The 26,166-nt window shown below is 39.7% G+C and overlaps 1 protein-coding gene across 4 annotated transcripts in view; it reads right to left on the reverse strand.

Annotated features, from left to right (window-relative positions):
* VPS53 (VPS53, GARP complex subunit) overlaps nucleotides 1-26,166 on the reverse strand; it is an 89,100-nt gene that overhangs the window by 15,490 nt on the left and 47,444 nt on the right. For all 4 annotated transcript variants that reach the window (XM_023530530.1, XM_023530529.1, XM_023530532.1 and 1 more), the window contains 5 exons: nucleotides 24,049-24,196; nucleotides 20,848-20,930; nucleotides 19,806-19,884; nucleotides 9,080-9,228; nucleotides 4,781-4,850 (listed from right to left, as the gene is read on the reverse strand). In XM_023530530.1, coding sequence (XP_023386298.1) covers nucleotides 4,781-4,850; nucleotides 9,080-9,228; nucleotides 19,806-19,884; nucleotides 20,848-20,930; nucleotides 24,049-24,196 — 529 coding nt within the window. The remainder of the gene's footprint in view (nucleotides 1-4,780; nucleotides 4,851-9,079; nucleotides 9,229-19,805; nucleotides 19,885-20,847; nucleotides 20,931-24,048; nucleotides 24,197-26,166) is intronic.

Raw genomic sequence — 26,166 nt, forward strand, 5'->3', positions numbered from 1 at the left:
TTGCTGATGGCTGTAAATGCCTCTAGAGCATGGTTGTGCCTGTCTCCTCGCTCTGTGTGGCATGAAAAGAGGGGACCTTTTTTGACTGAGTGATAGAAGAGGCTTTGAGCTCTCAGTGGAAAGGATGGTCTCATAGAAATCAAGATGGGCCAGAGCTTAATCAGACAGAGAAAAGTGAGTGGCTGGGTAGATAAGAGATTCGAAAAGCTCTTTAGAAGGAGAAAAGTGATGTGTGAAACGGAGAAAGCTCTACTATCTGGGCAGAAGCACATGCATTCAAAAAAAGAAAGGAGAAAGTTTAACTTTCCTAACTCAAGTTCTAAAATCAGAAAATCTAGAAGGAAGTTAGTTTAATTGCAAAAGTATGAAAGTTTTGTGTCGATCCCCAAATAAAATTTTATTTCGGATTACACATGAGTGAATACATGTGGGTGTGGATACTATTATTATCTTTTAGATTTTGTTATGGAGAATTTCAAACATAGATGAAGTAAACACAATAGTATCATAAATCTTTATGCATCTATCACCCAGCTGCAACCACCAAAGGCATTCTGGTATTCTCATCTTATTTCACTTATGCTTCTAAATCCTGTGGTTCTCAGCTGGGGGTGATTTGGTCCATTCCCCCAACCCCCACCCACATATCTGGTGACGTCTGGAGAGATTTCTGATTGTCAAAACTGGAAGGGTGTTACTGGCAACTAGTGGGTAGTGTGGTAAGTGATGCTGCTCAACAACTTGTAAAGTATAAGCCCCCACAACGAAAGATTCTCTGGCTCCATAAGCCAATGGTGTAAAAGTTGAGAAACCCTGCTATGATCACTCCCTATCCCTCACTTAATTTTTTTGAGGTAAAATATACATACATTAAAATGTACAATTCTTAACTGTACAATTTTGCCAAATGAATTTACCCATGTAATCCATACCCTCTCATAAGTTTTTATATATACCCTTTATCAGATTCAACAATTTCCCTTCTATTCCTAGTTTGTTAAGGTTTATTTTAATCTATAATTTGTAGGTATTGAAACCTATTTTTTTAAAAGGAGTGTTTAAAAACACTTGCTACATTTAGGATATTTACTGAAAAGAACTATGTCTGAAAAATAACCATTCTACTTTCTTATTTTTCCAACTGCAATGTTATACATACTACCTGATTTTCTTTTTCCCTTTTCTTGGTGTTTGGGTTTTAAAAAAAATCTAAAACTTGCTTTAAACCATTTTTTCCATATGGTTTTGAATCATGTGAATTTTAAAGTCAGTATGGTTAAAACATGTTATATACATAGAATGGAATGTTATCCAGCCTTAAAAAGGAAGGAAATTCTGAAATATGCTACAACCTAAATAAACCCTGAAGACATGTTAAGTGAAATAAGCCGGACACAAAAGAACAGCTATTATCTAATTCCACTTATGTGAGGTACCCAGAGTAGTCATATTCATAGAGATAGAAAGTAGAATGGTGGTTGCTAGGAGCTGGGGGAAGGGCAGAATGGAAGGTCAGTGTTTAATGGGAATGGAGTTTCAGTATGGGAAGATGAAAAGGTCTGGAGATGGATGGAGGGGATGGCAGAACAACAATGTGAATGTACTTAATACTATTAAACTGTACACTTAAACATGGTTAAAATGGTAAATTTTATGTTTTGCATGTTTTACCACAAAAAAGTCAAGATAGCATATGAGGATAATACAAAGGAAAAGAAAATAACCTCACAGATAAAAAATATATTACTTAAAATATTTCAGACTCCATAATATGACAGATCTAAAAGGAGTGCGTGAAGAGTGTCTGGTTCAGTGTTTTTATTTAAACAAATGGAAACTGAGCCCAGAGCAGGGAAGCAACTGCCTATGATCATGGGGACCATTAATAGCAGAGTGGGGGCTCCCAAGTCTCAGAGTTCTTTTCCCTACACCATATTATGCTGCTTCCTCTATAGTTAAGTTGGTGCAAATAGATTCCATTTCTGCTGTGTGCTCATAGACACCATGGCTACAGACTACTTAGTGACCTTGCAAATCCCATCAGATTCTCTGAAAATCACAAACTAGCAAGAAGCATTACAAATACTGGTATGGCTCAGTTCCACATGGCCCTTGCAATTGTTCAAGAGGGCTCTGGGGCTCAAATCAGTAATCAGGAAGAGCAGGAAAATGTCTCCTTTCCTTATTTCAGCACGTGTATTAAAGTATAATCTATATTTAGGATGTAGTAGCTTTGTGGCAAAGCAGAGGCGGTTGAGATTAGCTAAATCTTAGATTTGAATGTCACAGTTTTATTTAAGCTCAGTTTACAGCTGCTAGAAGAAGTTCAGTCTATGAACATTGCTGCCTGAGTGATCATACCTTTGGCTACATGACTGTTTGGGTTTCTAAGCCCAGATATTTCAGGCAAGCATAGACCCAGCTAAACCTGAACTTCATGTGGGACTCTTTCAAAGGCCACATTGTCCTTTGGTTCCCATCACGCCATCCCCCAGGCTGGGCCTGTTGAGATCCACACTCCCATATCACCCACTCATATTTGCCTGGGGTCTGAGAAAGTAAAACCTTAAGGTTCCCATCCATGTCTCGAAGCAGAAGTAAATACTGGCTAAACTGATATTTTTGAAGATATGGGCTTTGCTTCCGAGCTGATTATTTTAACATTCTTTTAAGGAAGAGAAAACCTGAGGAAAATAGATATGATATTAGATTTATGTGACAATATGAAAATATCAGGATTATGAGAGACTAAATCAGCTAGCAAGGCCTGGGAAAGCTGCAGTCTCATGAATGCATGTTCTCAATGAGTCAACTTTGTGTTCCAGTGGCTTCATCAGGTCTAGAGACAGAAACCTAGTAACTGAGAACTCTAAAGCTTCTTCTAGATACACAGATCGTAATCACTCCACATCCTCTCTGATTACACAAAACAGTGAGATGAACAGAATCAATTCTCAGTGAACACAGGCTAATGAAATTGGAGACAACATGTTGGGGGAGGGGCATTAGGCTGCTGTTTCTAACTAAGAATTAGCTCTATGCTTATTCCATACAAGAGTCTAGAGTTTCAAAACACTGAAATGTTACAGTCAGACACAGTCAGTGTCTGAATCCACACAACCTCTCAAGAGGTTTTCTGAGACAATATTTTTGACTCTGGTTAAAGCTGGTCAGCCAGACAGCCAGCAGCAAGCGTTGACTAGGTGTTACTATGCAGAGAGATGGGAAATGAAAACAGAAACAAAGTCGTGTCCTTGGTCTGAAGAAGCTTAAATTAGTAAGAGCTGGCATTTGTTGGGGGCTTACCATGTGCCAGATATTGTGTCATTATCTTGTTTAATCCTCGTAACTACCCTGTGAGGCAGTACTAGGATTAACCCCATTTTACAGACGAGGAAACTAAAGTGGTGGGAGGTTAAGTAACTCATCTAAGGACAAACAGTTGTTATGCTGCAGACAGGATTCAGCCTCAGACCTCCGTGATTCTGGAGCCCATAACCTTAATGCTCACGCCATACTGCCGTTCCATAACCTAGAAGGCCACTCACAAAAAGAGTATAAAAACACACTGTACTTATCAGATTCAGAGATTCCTGATATTCACAGGTATTACATCTCTGGCTTTCATGCTTCATGAGATCCATGATGCACTGGACATATGCCAACTTGCCATCTTCCAGAGGTATGATGGACCAGCACAGCCTAGAGCCCAGTGTGAGGGCAAGTCACTAAGCTGGGAGAGAGCTGAGCCTGTACCAAGCTGACTAATTACGTAGAAGATCAGAAAATGCCTTGAATTATATAACCTTCTAACTTAAAAACATAGTCGAGTTCTTTCAAATATAAAAAGTAACTGAAATAGGTTCACTAAGTGTTGCCAGATAGAGGCCTGGAATTTGTTTTAATATATGAGAATCATTTATGATCAGTATTTAAGTAGTTTATATCTAAGTAGGTATTTTTAAAGAATTAGGGGATGAATATCATTGTTTGCTTCTTCAAAAGTAAGCGTAAGCTGCTCTCTGAACTCAAACTGCTCATTTTGAACTCAAACTGCTCATACTTTGAATAGTCTGAATAGGTGGTAGCTGAAATGAGGTGATTCTGCTGTAGCACGTAACTCGACTCATCAGTGCTAATGTGACACAGTCTATGAAGAGATGTCTTGAAGCACAGAATTCAAGTGAATGGAGTGGGGCTAATCAAGGAAGGAATCTTGGGTGAGGTGAACAGAGTTTTTCAGCACCAAAAAGATAAGCCTTTCTTTGCTACTCTTAAGTGGATTCTGCCCCAGCAACTATGGGATCCAAAATAAACAGAGCCTCTGTCTGGACACTTTTCGCTTTGTCCCTCTCAAGCCCCAGCTCTCAGGGTAGCCTCTCTGACCTTCCACTCTAAAGCCATTATTCCCTCATGCCCCTAAGATATTCTTTCACATAACCCAGCTTTATACCCTTTAGCATACTTAAGTTGAAATTATCTTTTAATTTCTTTGTTAAATTGTATATTACCTATCTCTTCTTATAGAATGTAAGCATCATGAAGCTAAGATCTTTTCTGTCTTGTTCACTGTGTTATACCCTGCACCTAGAATTTAGTATGTGCTCAACAAAATATTGTTGAATAAATGGATAACTGAATTAAGCTATTAGGTCATCACACTATTCCCAAAGAGGGGAAATCAGCAATTGTACTCCAGATCAGATCTGTACTATAAAGGTATGTATGTGGTCTATGACTAAAGTCAGGAAGAAAAGGCCCTATATCAAATTCACCTCACCTGTTCTGCTCCCACCATGCTAATTGGCTTGCACTTGAAGAGGTGGGTGATGAACTTGGGAATGAAGGAGCTGTGGATAAAAAAAAGAGGTGACGAATTAGGCTTATTTTCTCTTTTGTAAAGAACTGCAGAAAAAATTTCAAGGACTCACTTCCTTCCATAAAGAAACTGAGAATTAAGTAGATACTTCTGTAGCCTACCAGCATCTATTGCCTTCCTTTTCTTTCTTGGTTTTATTTAGATATACATGGCCTTGGGATGTAAAAGAAAAGTTAATTCCTCCTACTCTATAGAGGTGAATTCTAATTAGCCTCAGCCAGTCAGGGTATGGCATTCCCTTGGTAACTGTTGTCGGTCTTGAGATGGGGACGTGATCTAAGTTGGCCCATTCAGACTAGAGGTATTTTATTGCATGGCTGGGGCAAGACTCTTCTTCTTTAGGGTATTCTTGTATTTGGTTATATCATCTAGAGCGGCCATTTTCCCACCATTATGAGGATGAAGCCAGCCCTAAGGGGAGCAGCGTAAAAACCTGGGTCCTTAATGATGTTGCTGAACCACTGATCAACCATTCTTGGATCTGTCCCTACTCTGGGCTTCTGGTTTACATGAAATAAAGTTTACCTTCTGTTTAAGTCTGTTTGAGTCAGGGCTTCTGTTATTAGTAGCTGCAAAAATCCTAACAGATATGAGAGTAGAATATACGTAAGGTGGTTAGGGGATCTTAAATGCAAAAATAGGAAATAATTGTTAAGGAGTAACTGTCGGATCAGGAACAAAATATATGATCTCTCCAATTTACCTAGGGCTGAAGGGCAACTTGGATTAGGTGAACCAATAATGATGCTGGTTTGGGGAAAGGGAGAATTAAATTTGAATAGGTCAGGAGGGATTTTTAGGAAAAAAACTGCAAGGGCCTGAGTAGGGAAACTGGATTGTACTGATGTAGAACGGAAGGTGTGGGAACTAGAAATGCCTATAATCAAGGCCAGATCCAGAGTTACAGACTGCGGGTGGGGGTTGGGGGTGGGGGTGGTGGAAGGGGGGATGGTCATAAGGGCTAATGGCCAAAAGAGAAACGGTGGCAATAAAGCAGGATTTGTAGGCTGAGACAAAAGCTGGCTAGCACTCATTTCACTCTACAAATGCTGCTCTCAGGCTGCTGATCTCCATCCTCTTCGATATTTCTCCATCTTTTTCTGTACACTTGTGCACACTCTAATATCCAACGACCTACTGGACATCCTATCGGAATGGCCTACTGGCACATCCACCCCAGCATATCCATGACTCAGCCTCATTCCAGAATCCAGGCTCAGTGGACTGGATCTCATCTACCCAGTCATCTAAGTCAGAAACTGGGAATTACTCAAGAGGGCTCCCTCACCCTCAATCCCACTATCCGATCAGTTATCGGCTCTTCCCCTGAACTCCTATATCCACCCTTCCAACCATTCCCATTACTGCCTGCCCTTTCTTGAGCTCTCAACTGTTTCCTAACTGGTATCCCAGCCTTCAGTCTCACCCTTTCTAATCTATCTGCTGCCAAACGGACTTATTTCAAATGCAAATATAATCAAGACCTTCTCCTGATTAAAACTCTTGTAAGGCTGCAGACAAGGCCTTCCTTGATTGTCTAGATTCTCTGAGTCCAGTCTCATCATGCTAAGCCTTGGCACTGTATGCTTTAACCCGGTTGAGCTACTTGCAGATCCCATGATTCTGCAGGATATTTAATGCCTCTGTGATTTTGCTTACACTGCTCCCTCTGCCTAGAACGCTCTTCTCTACAGCCTTGTGGGTCAGTACACATACATCTCTTGGGCTCTGCTCAAGGACATCTCTCCTATGAAGCCTTTCCTCCATCACCATATTCTTTCCATCATATTCTACGTAGAGTCCACAGACTTCTAGCTAACCACCTAACCTACTTTATTATACTTGTTCACATGTCAGTTTCCCTCTACTTGACTCTAAGGCAAATGAAAATAGGGACCATGTCTATTATGGCCAAAGCATTTAATTCTGTGTCTGGGACATAGCAAGTTCTCAAGAGAATGTATGTTGAATAAATAATAAATAATAATGGTAGCAGCTACCACTTTTTGAACGTCAGCTTGGTACTAGCACTTTATCAGGAAGTTTACACATGACTTCTTATTTTATCCTCCCAGCCACTGTTAAGAAATTTGTCTTATTAGCTCCATTACTGAATGGAGGAGAATCAGCTTAGTGGACGAGGGAAGTCACTTGTGTTTCAAATAGTAGTTTCAACTGGGGGCGGAGGAGGGCGATCTTGATGTTTAAACAGGAAAGGCTGTTGCTTCACAGACCAAATGGAGGCAAAAAGAAACAACATCTATGGCTTTGCATTGGTGAGAAAGGAAAGGAAGTTAAAGAGAAAGGAATTTAAACTCCAGAGATCAGATCTATGGGAAGGTCTGCTGATCAGGAGGGAGAACAGGGACTATTTAGAATGGATTCTTCAAACTAGAGTCAGGCCAAACAAGAATGTGAGGTTGACTAACTGGAAGAGTACACACAGTTTATAAACTAAGTTACTTTACACTAGAGTAGGCTTCAGTTATGCCCTCAAACAGGCTGTGTGTTAGTCTACTGGGGGTGACATAGGGAAAATACAGGGACCGGGGACATGTCTTTGGGGGAGAAGTCCAGCAATGTAGTGAATAACTGCTAAGCATATCTCCAGCCCCTTGAGGTGGTGGTAGCTATTGCTCTTGGCTGGGGGAAGGTCTTCTCACAGCCCCAACCTCTGAGGTTTCAAGTCTTCAACTGGGATTCTACAAGGATGAGAGGGTACCACGAATTAAACCAGAAAGCCCCTTTCTAGATCACAAGTTAAACTTTTCCAGATGTGAGAGATAGCCGTCCTACTCCCAGCTCATCCAGTATGGGCTTAGTAATAAAATGAAACGGCTCTGAGAGGCTGTAAGGCCGATGCCGGGACTAGCCAAGAAAAGGAATCCCTTACTCACTTTAACGTGAGCTCAGTCAGACCCCTGTACAACCACACTGGAGATTTTTGGCCATGGTAAATTTTTATAGAGATGCTGTTTCTACCAGGGGTTTTGGAGAGTGTCACCATGTGATTTATCGGCAATGCTTTTAACACACATTAATGAGCACCCAGAGAGTAAAGGAAATGTCAACTCCTGGGTCACCTGCCATACTGCAAACATTAACGTCTCCCTGGAGAGTCCACTCTATCCCTTCTTGACAAACTGGAAACTGAAGCTGACACCACAAGCTACTCCATAACTGTTGTTCCTTGGGGATTTATTTGTGAAGGAGAGGAAAGACTTAATTGAATGCAAACGGGGAGAGATTTGGGGATGACAGAAACCTGGAGTCCTAAATCACCTTCTGGGACTTGGATGAGAACAATCTAAACACAGTAGCTTGGACAGGGCTGACCTTCCTGAAGCCCTTTCCTGAGAACTTGCCGAAGCGCTTGTTTGGTAACTGGTCAGAGGGGCACTGACCTCTGCATTGTCTGGTCTCAGGGGAAACAGTACTACAGCGAGATGCTGACTGACTGGCAAAGGACCAAACTATTTCCCTGCTTCAAAACATCAAACCAGAAATGGTCACATGTGAGGACATGGCAGGAAAACAGCAGCTCAGTGTTCACTCCAACAACCTTCGTAGAACAGCTCCCTGACTTGCCCTTCCCAATTTCTGGTACTTTCTTTGGACTCAAGGCCATCTACAAGTGAATAAATTTTGGTAGCCACATTAATAGGTACTACGGGGAAGGAGGAAGAGAAGGCTCAAAAGGAACAGAACTGACGGTTCCTACCTTTATATATATGGAATCACTGAAAAATAATTTTAATTATTCAAACGGGGAGGCAGGGGCACAGTTATGTCCACATAATTAAAAATAACAGGATCCCTCAGCTCATTTCTCTTTGCCTTGGTCTGGTTGATGACTGTACTGCTGTTACTGTTATCTGTGACTTCAGTGCATTTAGTTTTATTATTACACTTTAAAAAAAAATTAGTTTCAAGTATATAGTGCATTGGTTAGACATTTATATAGTTTATAAAACGATCCCCCTAATTGCTCCTTCTCTCCTCTGGTTTTCCATCTGGCCAATATATTAATGCTAACTACATTCCTTATTATTATGCTTATTTGGGGCACAAAAAAAATTATTCTGCCTGCTGGCACCAGAATAAGCTCCAGCTGGATGGTGGGGACACGTAGATTATGAGCATGCTGGTAGTAAGTATAGCATTAGCATAACCCAATGATGATAATGTTCCAGGACTTACTTCGCAAATTTAATGCAGAACTGAGTGAAGTATTTTCGCGTCGAAGCCAGGTTGTCACGGATGATGGGGACGTTTTGCTTAATGTGAAGAATGACAGAAGTGACGTAGGGGCTCTGGTCACCAACATGTTCCACATTCTGCCACTGCATCTGAAAAGGGAGATAGGGCAGGACAAGCCTTTAGATCCCTCACAGGAGGACAGCCTTACCTGTTACCAGAAAAGGGTCAGGGGAAAGTGGAAATTAGGCCATAGCTTGCCATCGCAGCGGCCATTTTGTTTTGAGGAGTTTGTCTTACCCAGTTGGTAGTGGGTAATTGTGAATAAAAACAAGTATTCCCATCTTATCCATGACAGCGAAGTGTCACTCAGGCATCTTTTCCTACCCTGTCTCCCTCATGCTTGAAACAGCCTTCCCTTCCCACCTAGGTGGCCATCTTCTAAAGGAACCCTCACCAGGCAGATGAACTGGATCCTATTCTTCTGTCAGCTATTCTACCAAAAAAAGACTGTAGGAGAACAGGAGAGGGACATCTACTTCTGAGCAGATTAGTAGCTTGGGAGGCCAGAGAAGTGGCTGGGCTAAATGAAATGAAACCTGGCCAAGAGCTAACTTATGCTTTTCTCTCAAGTAAACTGAGAGGAGTTGAGAATTTTTTTAAAAAGGAAACTAGAAATGATATGACATGTGAGACTTGCTTCAAAATATCTGGGGTAGGGAGGAGCAGATGAAACAAACTTAGTGAATCTGGGTGATGGGTACATGAGGTTCATTATACTGTTTTCTTTACTTTTGCATATAATTGAAATTTTTCATAAAAAAATGTTAGATTCTCATTCCTCAAACCTTTGGGATTATGTCAGGATTTCAATCAAAGGAAAGGAGAGAGGCTCTCTGGCAAACCTAAAGGGCAGGTCAGAGGGTAAGAAAGTGACAGGGGAACAGGGAAGGAAAATGGCGCAGGAACTGTGTGGGTGGCAGGGGTGGGGGAGATGAGCATCGCTAAGAGGACTGATATGGTCCCTGACCAGGCCATGGACAAAAGAGACTGCTTGGCTCAAGCTCTAACAACCTGAGAAGTTGGGAAATTGCTCTGGAAAGTACCAACAGCAAAACAGACAAAGAAGCAACACTGTAGAGTCTCTTCCCTCTTGGGAACACACAAGAGAAGAAAGGCAGCATCAACCCCCCGCCTGTCCGGAAGCTGGCAGAGGTTGGGCACTCTAATCCTGAAAAGAGTGGGAATGTGCTGGAGGAGCTCTGCTGAGTCAGCCTCTCAGAATGGAGCTGGGCTGTCTGTTAAAAAGATCCTAAGCCAAACACAAACCATATAATATGTTCATAGAAGGAGGGCAGTAGTTCTGAGGCCTTGATGTCTCTGGCAAGAAAACACTATTTTTATAGAGCTCTTGGGGAAAGGAAAAATTCAATACTGAGAGAACTTGTTTAAAAGAATCGTATTGTACATGCATGATTCTTCAGCTCCTGGGAAGCTCAAGTGACTCTATGTTTTTTCCTAATGTTTCTTCAAATCAGCAGACACTTATATTCTAAAAGCTTTAGGTAAGTATAAGCACAGAACCACAGAAAAGCAAGAAGGGATCTCCATCTTCATTTTATAGATAAGAAAAACCAAGGCCCAGAGACATTAAGTCTTGAGGCTCTAGACAGAAAAAGGTCTCTAATTTTTTACTGGAGAAAAAATAGTAACAAATAATGGAGAAACAGTAGAAAGATCTAATATGAACTGAATATATTCTAATGCTTTGGTTACGCATAATGTTTTCCTCATTTGCTTTTATCTTATTGAAGAAGCTTCTTTTTCCACCTGCTTTTAGAGATTCGATCCATCCAAACAATGAGCATCCTAGGTGATTTGAAATGAGCTCACTGGGTGAGGCGAACACTGACAGATACTGTCAATGTCTATACTTCATCTCGTTCTCCCCAGCTTTGCAGTGATGCTTAGCACAGAATGCCCCAGGGAAACACACGGAACTGGGAAAGGAGCTTGGTGTGCCAGCCTCCAACTGACACGAGGTGCTTCCATAGTGATGACTACTGTTGTCTAAAGTGGCAGCATTTTATATTCCAACATCTCAAAAAGTTAATAAACAATTATCTAAACCTTACAGTTCTGTTAATAGAAGAAGACCCTAAAGGGAGGTGGTTATATGCCCTGTCATTGGTTACAAAGCAACTTTGAAACAAAATGGAGTGTAGGATGTGGGACTTCAAGTTCCTGCTGGTGAGCCAATCCCTCTTGATCACCGCTGGCCATGTCAGCACTTGCCCACATTGAAATATATGTGAAAAGATTGGATTTGCTTTCATACTTTAGCCAGTTATGACTTCACTGGTCAAGTTCACAGAAGTATTAGCAAAACTCAAGAGGATTCCTGATTTTCAGTTTAAGTCAGCTTAACAAAGTAAGAAAACAATTTAAAGTACTAAAGAATAAAGAAAGTTGACATCATGTTTATTATTATTTTTTAAAATGTGCAGAATATAGTTAGCAGTGATTCTGTTCAGTCATTGCCTCAGATGGTTGATTTTTGCCATCATCCACCTGAGATGACTTAAAGTCTGGGTTGTAATCTGAATGTCCCAAGGTACCTACATTAGGACTTATCATGTGTAGGCTGCTTTGCCTGGCACTTCGAATACAACACCTCATTTACTATTTATACATGATGTCATATAACGCTCATAGCAACCTTATAAATGAGGAAACTCAAAAAGCTCAAAGAGGTTGGGTAACTTACCCAAAGTTACACAGCTGGTAAATGGCAGGGTAGAGACAACCCAGATCTGTCTAAAGCCCAAGCACTAAGCCAGGCTGCTTCCTAGATACTTATTAAAAAAACATTTTTTAAGAAAAGAATAAAAGCACTTATTGGACCTTAGTTCAAGGTAAGTCCAGTTTCTTAAGGAGAAGTTAATAAAATATAGAGATTGAGCAAAGTATTCTTTAAAAAAGAAGAAAGAACAGTAGCTTGCATTAGAAGAACAAACATGAAAAGCCATCAGGAGAAATAAGATTCCAAGTTTTCCAGGTAAACTTGGCATTTGACATTTAAAATTTACTTCTCCATACTTAAAGTTTTTCCTTTTGTGTTTTTTGTTTAGGGGGTGGGGTGGGGTTGAATAGTACTGGCACTAGATAAAATCACAAGAAAAACAATCTGCAAAGAAGTAGTAACTAAGATGTAGGGTTGACAGAAACACAAGCAAAGAAAGGATCAAGAAAACAATGCTGCAGCCTCCAGGACCCAACATATAGCCACAGGGACAGATTGTGGAGCTCAGGGCATCACCGCTGCCCATTGCTTCTATCACCTGAGGAAGGAGTGTGTGGTTGATGTCAACACTTCACAGGGAAAGTTGAGGAGATAATCACTTCTTAGAGAGGGCTCACTGTAGCAGAGAATTCTGACCAATCCACTCAGCAGAGAACAGAGCTCCACCAGCTTAATGTGGAACTTGGCTGTCTGTATGGCTATGTGAAGCTTGGAAAGAGGTCTCCTGAGAAACTAATTTTCCTTAACTAAAAATTCAAATTTCTACCTATTCATTTGATCACAGGACTAGAGATATACAGAGCACAGACTCAGACATTTGGATTCTGGGAGCATTTCAGACAAGTGGAGTCTAGTGTTTTTGTTTAGGGTGCTGGGACACTGGCTCCAAGCAGTGGCTTTTGCTCAGGCATGCACACACGCACACATGTTAGGGCTTGTCTGGGTTACTCTCACTCATACGACAAGCATTTGCTACATTTATAGGTACCATCTGCATGTACAGCACTGGATCAGGCACTATGCGGGGAATAAAAAGGGAAAGAAACATTTCCTGAGCACCTGCTATGTATTAAGCACCACATCTGACATCTTCACATGAACTGACTGCTTATCATAATGCAGTGAAGAAGGTATTATTCTCCTGCTTTACAGATGATAAGAAAGTCTAGAGGACAATAAATGTCTTGTCTAATGAAGCATAAGTGAGAAATTAGCACAGTTGAGATCTAGAAATAGATCTGTCTAACTCCAAAGTCCATGTCTTTCCATTTTGCCAGGTTGCTTTCCAAAAGAAGTATTACCATTCTAACTGAACTTGAAATTAGCTGAAGGAACCGAAGCAAGCAAAATCTACATATAGTATGAAGTTGTACACAATGACTCTTCTCACCTCTTTGGTCGAGGATACATGTTGCTTAACTCCAAAAGAAAATCAAGAAGATACAGAATAGAAAGTAGAGCAACAAAGGTTTAAAGAAGATGAATATATATATCCCCTCTCCCCCCACTCACTGCTGGGCTAATGGAAAGGTGAATTTGTACAACCTTTCTTAAAAATAATTTGAAAGCATCTATCAAAAATCTTAACATTTTATATAGCTTTTGATCTCTGCAATTCCCTTTAAGGCAATTATTCTGAAGTTAATAGTTATGACTTTAGAAACACACACACAGATGTTCATTGACAGACTGTTTATAAATGTGAAAAATTGGAAATAACTTAAAACTCCATCATGTGAACTGATTACATACATTTTAAGAGAAAGGGTAAAGTATAGTACTTAAAATGAAGAACTCTGAAGTCTGCCAGTTATGAATTCTAATACTGTCTATATAACCTAGTGTGTGACTTGGGCAAGTTATCTAACCTCTCTGGGCCTTGGTTTTCTCAGCTATAAAACTAGGATAATAATAACACCTAAAGTCTGTATAGTTTTGAAAGATAATGCATGAAATGCTCTTAACATAGTGCCCAGCATGTATTAATTCCATGGTAAATGTTAACTACTATGTTATGATTTTAATAACAAATACTCTGTACTATGGAATACTATGCGATCATTAAAATACTGTCGTTTGAGATTAAATGATAGAGAAAACAAAACCTGCTAAATGAGAAAAATGGGTCATAAAACAGTAAAGTATGAACTTATTTAAAAATACATAAAAAGAAAGACAAATATATCCATTCATTGGAATTATGGGTGATTTAAGTTTTCTTTCTTTTAAAAGTCTATTTTCTATAATGAATGTGATTTCCTTTGGTCATAATAAATCTTTTTTTAGGAAAAAAGAAAGATGTGCTTTGATTACAGGTGGAAAGCGAACTTGAAGATTTCTTAATCACGCAGTTCTGTGGGCCTCCTGAAACAGATCTACATTTTAATGACTGAGGAAAATGAGAACAGATTTGAGGACTGTTCTAGCTATTTCAAAATGTCTTTGGGGGATTAGTAAGTAATTCGGCCTCCTAAATTAGTACATGTTCACAATCTTGAAATCTAATAGAAATTACATGCCAGACAGTAAGGAAATTTAATTTGCTCAGTTTCTTCTTTCTGTTTTATTTTAAAATTACCATTAATGGGCAAAAAGCTAAGCGTGTTTGATTTTGGAAAGAAATTCTTTCAACCTCGTGATGTGAGTAGCCCTAAGAAAAGGACTTAGCAAGGAGAGGACCAGGGAACCAATGGTCCCTTCAAAGGAAGTCGCAGAATTTAAAAAAAAAAAAAAAAAAAAAAATCCTATCTGTAACGCCATAATCAGACATACTAATTCTTAAGGATTTACAGAATTTACATTTAAAAGACAGAACTCTTCGTATTTCCACACAAACACTTCAAACAACTACCATTTCAAGAATCAGGAAAATTGGTTCTATTTCTGGCTTTACGGTTATAAAGCTTTATGACTTTGGGCATATTCTGAAAAAGGAAACAAACAAACACACCAGAATGACAATTCATTAGTTTTCAGGAAGGAACTGGCAAAGCAAACTAGACTACTCGGGTTGGCTTCTCAACTTATTCTCTGTGGAAAAGTCATGGTGTCAGATCAAGAAAAGCTGAAGACAAACATTTAAAGGATGCCTGAAGAGCTCAGATTCGAGTATGCATGAGTACTCATGTGAACCTAGCAGTACTGGGCACACACTGACTTATTGTTCTTCCACTTTTAAGAAAGTTACTTAAGCTGCTTTTGCCTCTGTTTCCACATCTACCCAAATGACTTACTCTTATTCTGTATGTATAATGTGGTACAATCCTGCAGAGAGACCTGAGTTCGAATCCTGTCTCTGGCACCTGCTAAGAGATCATGGACAAGTAACTTATATTCTCTGAGTTTCAGTTCCCTTATCTGTGAGAGGGGGTAGGAAATAACATAGCCACCTTATAAATTTATTGTCAGAATTAAATGAGAAAATGCATTTAGGTGTTGATTCCTGTTAAGTGCTCCATAAATGATAACTTATTATCATCTCACAGAGCTTATCTAAGAAAATAATACAATATGGGAGGGGAAACTTATCGGTAACACTATTATAATCTCAAAGTTACAGTATCAGAAATACCACTAAACTCTCACTTCCTCCACGTAGGCGTAGCCTGCTTAAGGCCACTTGTGCCTATGTTTTCTACCAAACTTTACCCCTCTGTGTTTTCCTCTCCTTTCCAGCAGCAGGGCTTTTGCCTACACCTGGGGGAGCTAATGGCTGGATGTGGGCATGCTGTAATTCTGACCTTTCTCGGTCAGCTCCAGGATGCTACTTGTTGAAGTAAGAAGCCCTGCTATCAAGGACCATCAAGAAGCATCACATTATCTTCAAAAGCACCTGTATGCACCTTAAGGTTTCAGGGTCTTCGTTCCCGCCATTTCTTATAAAGACACCCAAGTCTCCTACTCTTATGCCTACCTGCTTCACACAACTAAATCTGTTCAGTACAATTATCTCTGTCTCAAGTGGTCATCATTCTTTTGTCAGAAAGGTGACTACGGACTTTAGTTTTTTTTTCTTCCTGCCTTCATCTTCAAAGCCATTCAATGAATATAGCAAGTCCTCAAATAATGTTTCATTCAATGTCATTTTGTTATAATGCTGTAGGAACTTAATTCTTATTTATATCAATTAGCCTATTGGTAAAATTGGTTTTGTTATATATTGTTTTACTTTATGTCGCAGAACCTAGTGACATTAAGCGAGGACTTACTGTACTACCATTAAACAAGTACTATGCTACGCCATGTAGATCTAAAACTGAATAAGTCTTCACGCTGTTCAAAGATTAACAGGGGAGACAGAGATATAAAAATAATTGTATAACAGAGTAGAGGTAGTCTACGTACTATAGTGTCTTGAGGGAAAAAGACACTCGGGGTGAGACAAAAAATGGTGACACCGCAAGAGAATCAATCAAAATAGCCCAAAAAATCTTGAAAAAGAAAAAAGATGGAGGACTCACACTTCGTGATTTCAAAGCTTACTACAAAGCTACTATAATCAAAACAGTGTGGTACTGGCCTAAGGATAGTCATACAGATCGATGGGACAGAATTGACACTCTAGAAATAAACCCATATATCTATGGTCAATTAATGTTTGACAAGAGTATTAAGACCACTCAATGGATAAAGAAGTATTTTCAACAAATGATACAAGGACAGTTGGATATCTACATGCAAAAGAATGAAGTTAAATCCTTACCGCACACCACATACAAAAATTAACTCAAAATGGACTGAAGGACTAAATGTAAGAGCTAAAGCTATAAAATGCTTAGAAGAAAATACGGGTGTAAATCTTTGTAACTTTGGATTAGGCATGGCCTTGTGGACATACTAAAAACCTGTGAATGATATACTTTGAAAGGGTTAATTCTGTGACATGTGAATTATACCTCGATTTTTAAAAAAGGGGACAGACATATCTTAAAGGATATGCTCATTGGGCAGACGATAGTGAGAAAATAATTCTAGGCTGAAAGAATAGAATGAAAAAAGGCATGGAAACCACAAAAAAGAAACGCATTCAGAGAAGTAAAAGTGGCTCAGAGGCTGCAGTATAGATATATGCATAGGAAGGCAAAGAACGAACAAGTTAGTGAAGAGACAAATAATGAAAGCCCTACGTGCTAAGCAAGGCGGAAGTCATGGGGCGCTTTCAATGAGAATGATCTCCCAGGAGAATGACTTAACCAAATTGTTTGGCTTAATCCATCTTGTCAAAGAAGACTCCTTCCATCAACTCGGAATCATCCAACAACTCTGCTCCACTTTGGCAAACCCAACACTCATTTTCTCGCCATTTATAAAATACATTTATTTACAGCATCAGTTATTCAAAGTTTTCTCCTCACCAGAATATAAACTCCTTAAAGACTCCCTGTTTCCAGTCTTGACTATGTAAATGCAAGTACAGAGCCTCTGTGGAATTCCAAAGATGTGTAACGAGACTGGCAATTTCCACAAAGTTCTGAGTTTTCCTCACTTTACAAACCTTTGCTCAAATTGTCACCCTGTTCAGAATGCCTTCCTAATCACAAGTTTGTTCAAAAGTTCGCCATTCTTCATGGTCTATTTCTAATGCCACTTCCTTATGAAGGCTCTGCACTTCTCCCATCTGGATCTAAACTCTCCTGTCTTTGAAAGAGGGTGTATTTTGTACTTTTCTTATGGGAATGATTTTGGTACTGATTTTTTTATGGTAGTAGAGTGCAGTTATTTGGACATTCCTCTCATCTCGTAAGAACCTTGAGATAAGGTCTATGTCCTTCCCAGGCTTATAACTTCCAGCACCATGCTGGGTAGAGTCTGAACTGAACTGTTCAATTAGTAGCAAAAATGATGGAATCAGAGACAGAAATAAGCATGACCACAAAACAAGTTTTTAAAAATTCTAGAAAAAACTACACAAAACAGGACACAGGCACAAATAACAGAAAGTGTATGTTGAATCAATCTGTGACCACTTGGCTTGTTTATATCTGGTCATTTTCATCACATGGATTTCATTTTGCTAGAACTCTAGAAGACTCAGACAAAGAGTAATGGCCTCCCAGCTGCTGTGTTCCCACATCTGTGGTTTTCCTATGATATAAACAAAAGATTCTGGAGGTATGGTCTCTGTTAATATCTGCTGGTATGGGGTCTAGGGGAGACATGGGTGGTGGGGTCAGGGGGAGCTTGAGGGAAATCCACCTAGTGAACTGACAGTTCATATAAGCAACACCTGGAATGTTAAATCCCCTACAATTGTTATTTTATTGAAAAAAAAAAAAAATTCACTCTTCCTTTAGTAAATGTAAAAATTTTTTCACCAGCTGCATTCCAATCTCAAGTGTGTGGCAGTTCAGGAGAGGTGGCAGCTGGAACAGATCTTATTCAGGATGTAGTAAACGTTCACCAGCAGCTAGGGGATAACCAGAGCGCACAAAACAAATCTTCAGAGCTATGCTCCTTTAAGAAAATGGGTTAGTATCAACCTGCCTGCTCAGAGTTTTCTGCTTGTAAACATTGAGAATACTGGAAATACACATCTACATCTGATTGGCAAAAGGCGAAGGGATTAGCCTTTTGAATAGAAACTCTGTGACATCAGCTATTCAGGACTCCCTACTTAACTTCATAAAACCCTGAAGCCTAAGTTTTGGTTTTAATCCTATTTTTGTTAAATATTTACAATCTACTACAAAACCAAATTCAGATCAAATGTCTGCGTACATAACCTCGTGACATGGCCACTCCTCCCGAGAAGAGGGAAAGAGAGCTAGCATTTATTGGTACCAGGTCAGTTATTCTCTTTGCGCTCCATCCTCACAACTCTGGGAGGCAGATATTCGCATTTCACACACAGATGAGGTAAGTTGGGCCCAGAGAGGTTAAGGCATTTGCTCACACTTCCAAAGAAAAATGAGAAGAGTTAGGTTTGTCTGACTCCAAAGCCAGTGTTCTTTCCACGTGCTCTGCTACTGGCCAGTATACCCCAGAGAAGTTCTTTCTCCAGAATTTGTAAGAAAGCTACAAGCATCTATGACTCTAAAAGAGGCACTGGCAAACTTTTTCTGTAAAGAGCCAGATAGTAAATATTTTGGGCTTTGCAAGCCATATGGTCTCAGCGCAATTACTTAAGTCTGCTGTTGTAACAAAAAACAGCCATAGATAACATATAAATGACTGAGCATGGCTATGTTCCAATAAAACTTTATTTACAAAAATAGGCAGTGGGCCAGATTTGCCCCACAGGCTGTAGTTTGCCGACATCTATTCTAGAAGGTTCTAGAGTGGGTAGCTTCATGTTATTTGGTTTAGAAATTAATAAAGAATTATCTGTTTCCAACTTAATCAGCAAACATGACAGTCTTCTATGTTCTATATGGTCCACATACTTAAGGAATTTACATTCTTTTAGGAAGAAAAGACACAGGCAAATAAAAGCCAAATAGTAACACTATGCAGTATGTGGTAAGTGCCAAAGGAGGGGAGCTGAGGGCCAAAGGCTGACTGATGGGCTGCCCTAGTATCAGAAAATCATGGTTCACAACCCGGTCAAATAATCCTGCATTGCCACCAGAGCTCAGAAGGAGTCAGAAAAACCTCTTAGTGGGCAAGAATGAAAATGAGTCAGGAGTTACTGATATGAGCACTATCAAAAATGCCCATTCTGATGAGACCACTTAAGGTTTTCAAGCACATGTCAGATACTAACCAAAGATAATATCTCCTTTAGATTTAGCAAACACTTCCATGTCTTTTTCTCAAAGGACAATTGACCTAAGGTGCAAGATAAACTGAGCACCTTAGGAAACTCGTAGGTCTTCCATTCCTCTCTCAGGCCGTACTTTAAGAGCCCAAGGAAGCTAGAGGCAAGAGCCAACAGAAACTCTTGGAAACTCTTATTAGTCTAGGAAGTGGCACTTACTAAAACCTTACCTTGCTCATGGCAGTTAGGGCAGGATCGCAGGCAGCATCCAGATCCTGAACCAGCAACTGAATACTGCTAGAGATGACACTGCAAATCAAACGAATTTACTAAGGTCATAACTTAAAAAAAAAAAAAAAGACTTTTTGAATGACTGACACAGCCCCCTGCATATGTTTCAGGCACCTGTGTAAATTTAGATTCATCATTACATCAGAAACTCAGATTCTAACTTGACTTTCATTTCAAAAGGGAATTAGTGACAACGAGGAGCATTTGGTTCTTTCTTCATTCTTGCTGCATGTCCTGGTCTTATTCAGGTTTGTCCCCACTCATTCAGGACACAAATTTCCACAGCTAGTCTCCCTATTTGCTACATCCAAAATCTTTCTTTGCTTCTGTCTTCAAAAGTACCTGTTTGCCAAAATGTTTACATCAGAACTTGGAAAAAAAAAGAAACTGAGAAAAGAAGAAATGACATAAGAAGAGAATTTTGATTTTTCCTCAAGTGGTTGATGAGAAAGCTGAAGCTTGGCGTATCCCAATCTCATTTAAAAACCACAACAAAAATATTGCAAGGTAACAACAGGAAAAGAACTATATCAAGAAAGTTTTACAGTTTGAACATCTTGGGAGAGATACCCTCCCACCCAAACACACACACATACCATATGGCTAAAATCAGTCAGCTTACAGCTATATATTCTAAAATACTGGAGGAGGGGCTGGCTGTCCATGGACTTAGAGAGTCAGATAGGAGGCCGTGGACCTGACTTTCTTGCAGGGATGGTCAAAGGAGGCTTTCTTCTCTTTTGTTATTCTAGACAGTGCAACAATAAAGACCTGTAAGCTAAAAAACAATTGGTTCTGAGGAGGCAGAATGGGAGGCGGCTGCAGCAGCTTCTAATGCTTCTTATTTAGTGGCTAGTGGAGGATAATCCTGATCCAACAGGAAGCCCTGGAAACCTCTTAGGTTCTGTAGTGACCTAAAGCCTGAGACATGCTGCTTTCTGAAGGGCAGGCCTTGAGCCTGCAAGTGTGCAAGGTACATACGTGCTGAATGTGTCCATTTCTCCAGTCAGATTGATTCGTTCGATCAGACTTACATCAACTTTTTCTTTGAGTTTTTCTTCTAACTATTAGAAAATAAGAGAGAGAAAAACATGCTGAATGATTATCCAAAGGAGTACTATAATAAGAATACTTAACATTGACTGGGTTTGATGATTCAGATACAATTCCAGGCACTTTTCATGTACTGACTCATTTAATTCTCACAACTCTATGGAGAAGATTCTTATCCCCATCTGAGAGATGAGAAGATAGAGGAGCGACCTACCCAAGATAGCAAGTGGTAGGGACAGGAATCAAATTTCCTCCAGAACCTGTGCCCTTTAGCACTGGCTGGTACTTGTTTCTTATGACACACTGACAATTCATTTCATTAGTTTTAAAAAGACTGGGATTTTTAGGATACTCCCTATCCTTGAACTGCAGGCTCACTCTCCAACACTGGAAGCCTCTGGTGGTGGGTGGCAATAAAATTAGTATTAAAGTATTCGCTGAGAGCTACTATGCGCCACCCTGTGTGTTAAGGTGCTGGGGATACCGAGGCAAAGAAAAACAGTTCAGTCTCTGTCTAGATGAGAAACACTGGCCATGCTCCCAAAGAAAAATACAACTGACCAGGAATTATAAATATCTCCAAACATCCTGGGAATTGATTCATCTAGCACTCCCAGATCTATTTATTACACGAACTCTAAGAATAACAAATATTTTGTCTTAAATGTAAAAATTTTCTTAGGGGTACATAAATTAGTATGACCCTTTTGGAAAACAATTTATTTAAAAAGCAAAAAATTAAATATACATACTTTAAACCAGCAGCTTCACATCTAGAAAAGTATTTCAATGAAATAATGAGAACAATGTATGAAAGCAAGCATTTTTTTGCAGCATTCATTAATTCGACCAGTATTTACTGAAAGCCCATTTTATACTAGGCTCTGTAAGAGTCTGGGAGTTATTCAGTGAACAAAACAGATAAGATCCTGTTCTCATAAAGCTCATATTCTCGTGCTGTTTACTACTGAAAAAGTAAAAACAATCTACACATATATTTACAAGGGACTGAAGAAACAAATTAAGGCGCAGGCTTACAATGCTTAAATTCTTCAGCAGCCTCTTCCTATTACACTGAAAATAAACACCAAACCTCTAACCATGATTTCTATCCTGTCTATCTCAGCTGCCCACATCTTGCTTTCCCCCTTGCATGCCTGGCTTCACAGTTATACTGACCATTTAAAGTTCTGGAAATACCAAAATCTTTCCCCGCTCAGGGCCTTCATACTTCGCACTTCCTACTTTCTTTCCCTGAAACACTCTTTGCTCACCCCTCCTAACCAGCTTCCTTGCTTTGTGGTCCCCCACCTCCTAACCCTTCCGAGCTTCTCAATTGGCAGTCTCCTTTCCAACTCTCAGGTCTCTGCTTCAATGTCACCTCCTCAGAGAGGCTCTTCTTCACCACTCCACTTCTGTAGGCAACTAGGCGCATCCGGGGCCTGGCGCACCCGGGGTATGGTCAGTGGCTCCACCTTGGGTGCGAAGCCAGGACCTTCTGTGTGTAAAGCAGACGTGCTAATAACCACTACACTATGGAGCCACTCCCTGTATTTACTTTTATAACAGGTAAAAATAATTTTCACTAAATAACAAAAAATTGACTACATCTATTAACGAGTCAGCAAAATGGTCTCTAATCTACTAATACTTCCAGAACTTCTGAGAATCTGTTCTTTTAGAAAAATAACACAAAATATTAGATATTCTTTGTAGGATTACTTATAAAAGCAAAAACTTGAAGCAACATAAACAGTTATTAGGGATACTGTTAAATAATTTATGGTATATCCCCTAATGGAATATTATGTAGCCATAACAATGATCATAGTAAAGACATTATAGCAACAGGAAAAATGCTAATGCTATGATGTTAACAACAAAAACCTATGAAAATTAATTAAGTCAAGATTATAGCATACAAAACTATGTTGATGAAAAATGATTAGAAAAAGATCTCTAAATTGCTAATATGATTATTTGAGGGGGATGGGCTTAAGAGTCATTTTATAACTTTTTTTTAGGTACCATGGTTTACTTTGAAAATACTTTATTTATATGTGTGATTCTTTCTCTTTCTACACACACACAAAATAGTGTTTCTGCATCAAAGAACTCTGGGACCCCTACTTTGGAGATCCTCACAGATATTGCCATCCTGCCCTGGGAGTTCTTGGGGCTAAATGAATTGCCATTTCTGGCTCCAAGGCCAAACTTTTATAGATCATTCCCTGTATAACGCAATATGGCCAGGTCCCAAGCAGAGCATGCTGCTGCCTCTGCCTCTGCCTCTGGCTTGCTTAACCCCAACTGTGGCGTTTTTTGGGGAATAGTTCTTATTCGGCCTCCTGTATTCTTGCTTGAGCTCACAGGTGCTCCAAGCTATGCTGTCTGAACCACAATTTATGACTGCCTTCCTATGATCTAGACATGTGTAAATAATAAACCCAAAAGGGAGGGAAGAGCAGAACCTTCCCCAATTACTTTCTTTCTCTTGGCCTTAGGTGAATTCCAGACCAAATGTGAAACGGAACTTCTAATTCCATGTCTAAGGCCGAATGGAAAATTATTCTGAGTCTTCCTTCTCTTAATGGGGAGCTCCAGTAGAGGCATCACCCTTTCCTGCTTCACAGTTCCTGAACGTCAGCATCCAAACAATGGTTATTTGTTTAGGCAGATTGAGACTGCTATGTAAATTCCAGAAGACACATAAAAGCCCAAAGGATTCTGCTTAGTCTAGTAATACTTCTGAGAATGGAATAACTAACTGTGACTCATCACACCAAAGGTTAGGTCCTAGTATCATTTAGTTTGTTCCTGCTTGTCTCATATTGGAGACAAGGCTACTGACCTACTTTCAAGAGGGCATGCCCTTTATGTAGCTTACATAACTCCAGGGAAGAGATCAGCCACATTTTCTTGCCCAGGATCCTTTTAACAAGGCCCTTCTGTAAGATGGCTGCCTGGGCCGTCTTCTGGCTAGACAGTCAGTTTTCCTCTGTGGGAGGCCAACTTGTCTGCCCAAGGTTTTATGTGGCCTTGTTAGGGCCCACACTCTTACCTACTGAGCTAAGTGGCCCAGAAAGTTCAGGAAAGGGAGGTGGAGAGTGGACAGCCGGGGAGGCTCACCTGCTGAGTGGTGGCCAGACAGTACTCTGCTGTGCTCAGGATGCTGCAGATGAGGCAGAGCTCCTCTAGAGTGAACTTGGCCACTTCTGAGCCTTCCTTTTCCTTGAGGAGGCTGCTGATGGTCAGCCCTCCACTGCTGCTTGTGGTTCTGAGGAAAAGGAACAGGAAGTAGTCAGGCTGGGACTTCTCATTTGCTTCCTGAACTGGAAACTGCTCATCTTAAGGCAAAGAAAAGGGGGAAGGAAAGGCTGGATGTGGCCCAAATAAATCCATATACAATGAGTTTTTTCCTGTTGACCTTGCTTTGACTATCATCTGTTTAAATTCTCTGACCATCAGAAATAGGAAGGAATGAGTCCAACAGTGAGCCAGTAATCAGTCATGTTCACTATGATGACTCTGATACTCAAAAAGAAGGCTACTGAGCAGCCTCTCTGCTTAACTTGGAATTTCCTGATCTATACAGCTCACTTAGAATCATCTGCAGCATAAAAGCTGGTTCCCCAATTGTTTCACTTAAGAAAATTTTGCTTAGGAATTTGTACATTGTGCTTGGGGAAGGGCACAGAAATGAATGTTAAGACATGGTTTCTGCCCAAAGCCCTGATTGTCTCAAGAAAGCTAAAGGCATCTCATCCCTTCCTACTGATCTAATCACGTGTTCACCAAATGTCAAAACGCAGTTATCAAACTTCCTGCTATTTCAACTGTGAGAGCCTAATATATTTTTTTAAAGAATTCATAACATTTACCTTAAAAATAAGAAATTTCTCCTTTTAAAAAAGAGGCTCAGTACTTATAAGGGTGTGATGGCACTGGCAGTCTCGTCTACTATGGGTTAGGAGCATTAAACTATAACTTTTCTGGAGATACATTTTAGGAGCTTAAAAAAGTGTTCAGATGATTTTACCCAGTAGTTCTACTTCTGTTCAAGGATGCTTTTCTGAGTGTTATTTAAAATACCAAAATAGTGAACCCAACCTATATGATCAATTAAGAGAATGATCATTAAGAATCTCAGAAGTTAACTGGGATTCTTCTTTATGTTCGATTGCCATAGCATCACTAAAAGTGTTTTGATGCATATTTACTGTCACAAGTGCTGACTGTTCTCTGTTGGCCTCCCAGATCCATTTTCTGCTCTTCTCTTCCCTTCTCTATGGCTCAGGAGACTGACATCTACAGATTTATCATCCAGGCTCCTTGGGTTCAGCCAATGGGAGATACAGCAGGATGTTAGAAGGGTAGAGGAGAGAGAAGTCTGAGCAATAACTAACTGGTGTTCAAGCTCCCTCTGCTTCAGTGTGGTTCTGTCACTGACTGTGGCCTCAATGACTACAATTTCTCTGGGGCAGTCCTTCGTCCACAGCCCCAGCTCTCAAGTGAGTTTTAAAGTAGTAACAATTACCCATTGTATCCGGATACTTCAAAATCCTTTCACCTCCCCCCATTTCTGTGAATAGTCGCTTTAGTAACAACATCCCAGCTGAGTCTATCACTTGTTTCCTGCTGTGACACTGACTAATACAAATGGGAAAACACTCACAGGATGATGCTAAGTGAAAACAGCAGGGTATAAAATTCTAAGTTATATAGCCCCAATTCTGTTAAACAAATAGCAGCAAACAATCACACACACACACACACACACAGAATGGAAAAACATATAGCAGAACATTACATTTCTTTCCTCTGGGTAGTGAGGTTATAGGTGATTTTTTTTTTTGTCTTTGTGCTTTTCTTTGTCTTTTAAACTATAATGAACTTGTATAATTTTGATGATTGAGATAAAAGTTACTAAAAAATTTAAAATAATTTTTATCATAGTCAAAGAAATTCTCATTGGTGAGTCATATCTGTTATTTCAAATCTCTTGTGGAGCATAGGGATTTTATTTTCTTTCCTCCAAATAAGATAAAACTCCCATATATGACACATTTTAGTGACAATGACAGAAACTAAATCCAGAATTGTTGAGTATAGCCATGGGGATGATTTATAAATACTAAATTCTGAAGCATTACTTTAGATTATATTCTAATACAATCAAAATTGCTATAGTATAATCAAATCATCTCTAAAATTCTAGTTGAATGATCCATTTATTTTAAGCAATAA

This window comes from Pteropus vampyrus, unplaced genomic scaffold (genome assembly GCF_000151845.1).
Source record: "Pteropus vampyrus isolate Shadow unplaced genomic scaffold, Pvam_2.0 Scaffold50, whole genome shotgun sequence".
In the NCBI taxonomy this organism is placed as follows: Eukaryota; Metazoa; Chordata; class Mammalia; order Chiroptera; family Pteropodidae; genus Pteropus; species Pteropus vampyrus.